This window comes from Austrofundulus limnaeus, unplaced genomic scaffold (assembly GCF_001266775.1).
Source record: "Austrofundulus limnaeus strain Quisiro unplaced genomic scaffold, Austrofundulus_limnaeus-1.0 Scaffold72, whole genome shotgun sequence".
Lineage (NCBI taxonomy): Eukaryota > Metazoa > Chordata > Actinopteri > Cyprinodontiformes > Rivulidae > Austrofundulus > Austrofundulus limnaeus.
The window spans coordinates 978004-979768 of NW_013952474.1; the positions used below are offsets into that span (position 1 = coordinate 978004).

At 42.0% G+C, this 1765-nt stretch overlaps 1 protein-coding gene across 1 annotated transcript in view; it reads left to right on the forward strand.

The window, feature by feature from the left end:
- Positions 1-50: 50 nt before the first annotated feature.
- Positions 51-1765, forward strand: part of mmadhca (metabolism of cobalamin associated Da) — a 4229-nt gene continuing 2514 nt past the window's right edge. Inside the window, exons 1-5 of the mRNA XM_014010679.1 lie at positions 51-161; positions 555-600; positions 913-1054; positions 1138-1355; positions 1465-1570. Coding sequence (XP_013866133.1) covers positions 589-600; positions 913-1054; positions 1138-1355; positions 1465-1570 — 478 coding nt within the window. The 5' untranslated portion in view covers positions 51-161; positions 555-588. The remainder of the gene's footprint in view (positions 162-554; positions 601-912; positions 1055-1137; positions 1356-1464; positions 1571-1765) is intronic.

Here is a 1765-nt window from a genome sequence, read left to right on the forward strand (position 1 = left end):
ATAAATAAAACTCAAATAGTTGTCCCTTCGCGCTTGCCGTCGTTGTTCTGCGCAAGCGCAGAAAATGTGTTAGCGAGCACACGGAACAGGTTGTACTCCGGCTTTCCTTTTGGATATTTTTGTTTTGTTTTACCTGGACTTTTTCATAGGATAACCTAACAGTAAGTTCTTCTCCCGAGGATGTAATCCTCTTTGTGAACAATCGTAATTTCCCTGAAACGGAACAGTTTCAAGCCGAGCTCCTGTTAACTTTAGCTAACAATTTAGCATCGGCTAAAAAGCTAGCAAGTCTGTTTTACCTTTTTAATTGCTTGTGATAAACTAAAACTTCACTTGTTGTGTCAACGGGGTGCGTCTTGAGCTTATTGTAGATATATGTGTGGGGCTGTGGGCAGCAGAAATAATAGTTTGTCTTATTATTTGCCATTGGAAAAATGCTGTTGCATCATTTTCCCTCAGCTAACAGTTTTAGCCTTTTCAAGGTTGACGCTTGTTTCACAAAGAGCTTTCTGACGTGCGAATCGTTTAAACGATTATTTTAATTTATCCAACAGGTTAAAGGGTTGAAAGTGAAGGAGTTGACCCACAATGTCCAGCAATGTAAGTTATTATTATTATTATTTTTGCTCTTGAATAGCTTAAATAGCTACTAGCGGCCGAACTAACTCATGGATGGTACAGAAARAGAAAAGCACACATAAAACAGATCCATTGTCATAATTATTGTTTATTTATAGCTTTTATTACAACATTTACCTTTTTATTTTAAAATAAGAGTTGATTCAATCAACCTTTTTTGAAGTAGCACTTTTCAAACAGTGAAATGTAACAAACCAAAACAACTCGAGCTAAAAACAAGCAGAAACACAGAAGCTGTGTTTACATTGTCCAGTCTCTTGTTTCTTCCTGTAGGTGCTGTGTGGGCGAAGCAGGTTGGTGTTATCTCAGGCTGCCAGACACCAGGCTTTAGCTTCTCTCAGGGTGACCAGAACCAGAACTTTCTCCACTGCACACCCAGATGAGACGTACGTGGACGTGTCGCCTGCATACTCAGGTGAGTCTAATTATCAACCAGAAAACAGAAAAGTGGAAAAAAGTTGTAAAAAGTCCCAGGAATGTCTTATGGTGTCGCCTCAGGACCGAGGACAGTGTGGCCGGACGAGAACATGGGGCCCTTCGGACCTCAGGACCAGCGCTTCCAGCTGCCGGGGAACGCCGGGTTCGACTGCCACCTGGAAGGTATGGCGGGCCAGAAGAAGGCTCCGCTCCGCAGGACGATGCCCGACGTGCTGACTGCTCCGAGCAGGGTTGAGAGACACCAGTTCATCCTGGCCCAGTTCGTCAGCGAGTTCCACGTACGGTTTGATGAGTTTGTCGTGGGTTTAATCAAATATCTCAGGTTCTGTAATCCCTGTTTGTGAAATCTTAGCTCCATTCTGAGGCCAAATTCTGTGTTTTTTACAGGGAAAACTGGGTCCCCTGTCCACCAGAGTCCACAAAGCTGAGCAGTACTTTAAACCCACAGACACGGACTGTTCCATCACGTCCTGTCCTGAGCTGCTGAAGAAAGGTAGGAGCTGCTTCCATCACACAAACCTTTTAAAGGGATCCATGATTAGTTGTAACATTAGACTTTATTTAATCAACATTTATTTTAACTGTAAAATAAAGACTGTAAAAATACTGTAGGCTGTTTAGTTTTTATACATTTTAAAAATATATTTTAAAGGCACAGTGTGTAGGATTTTGTCAATACTTTTAGCCG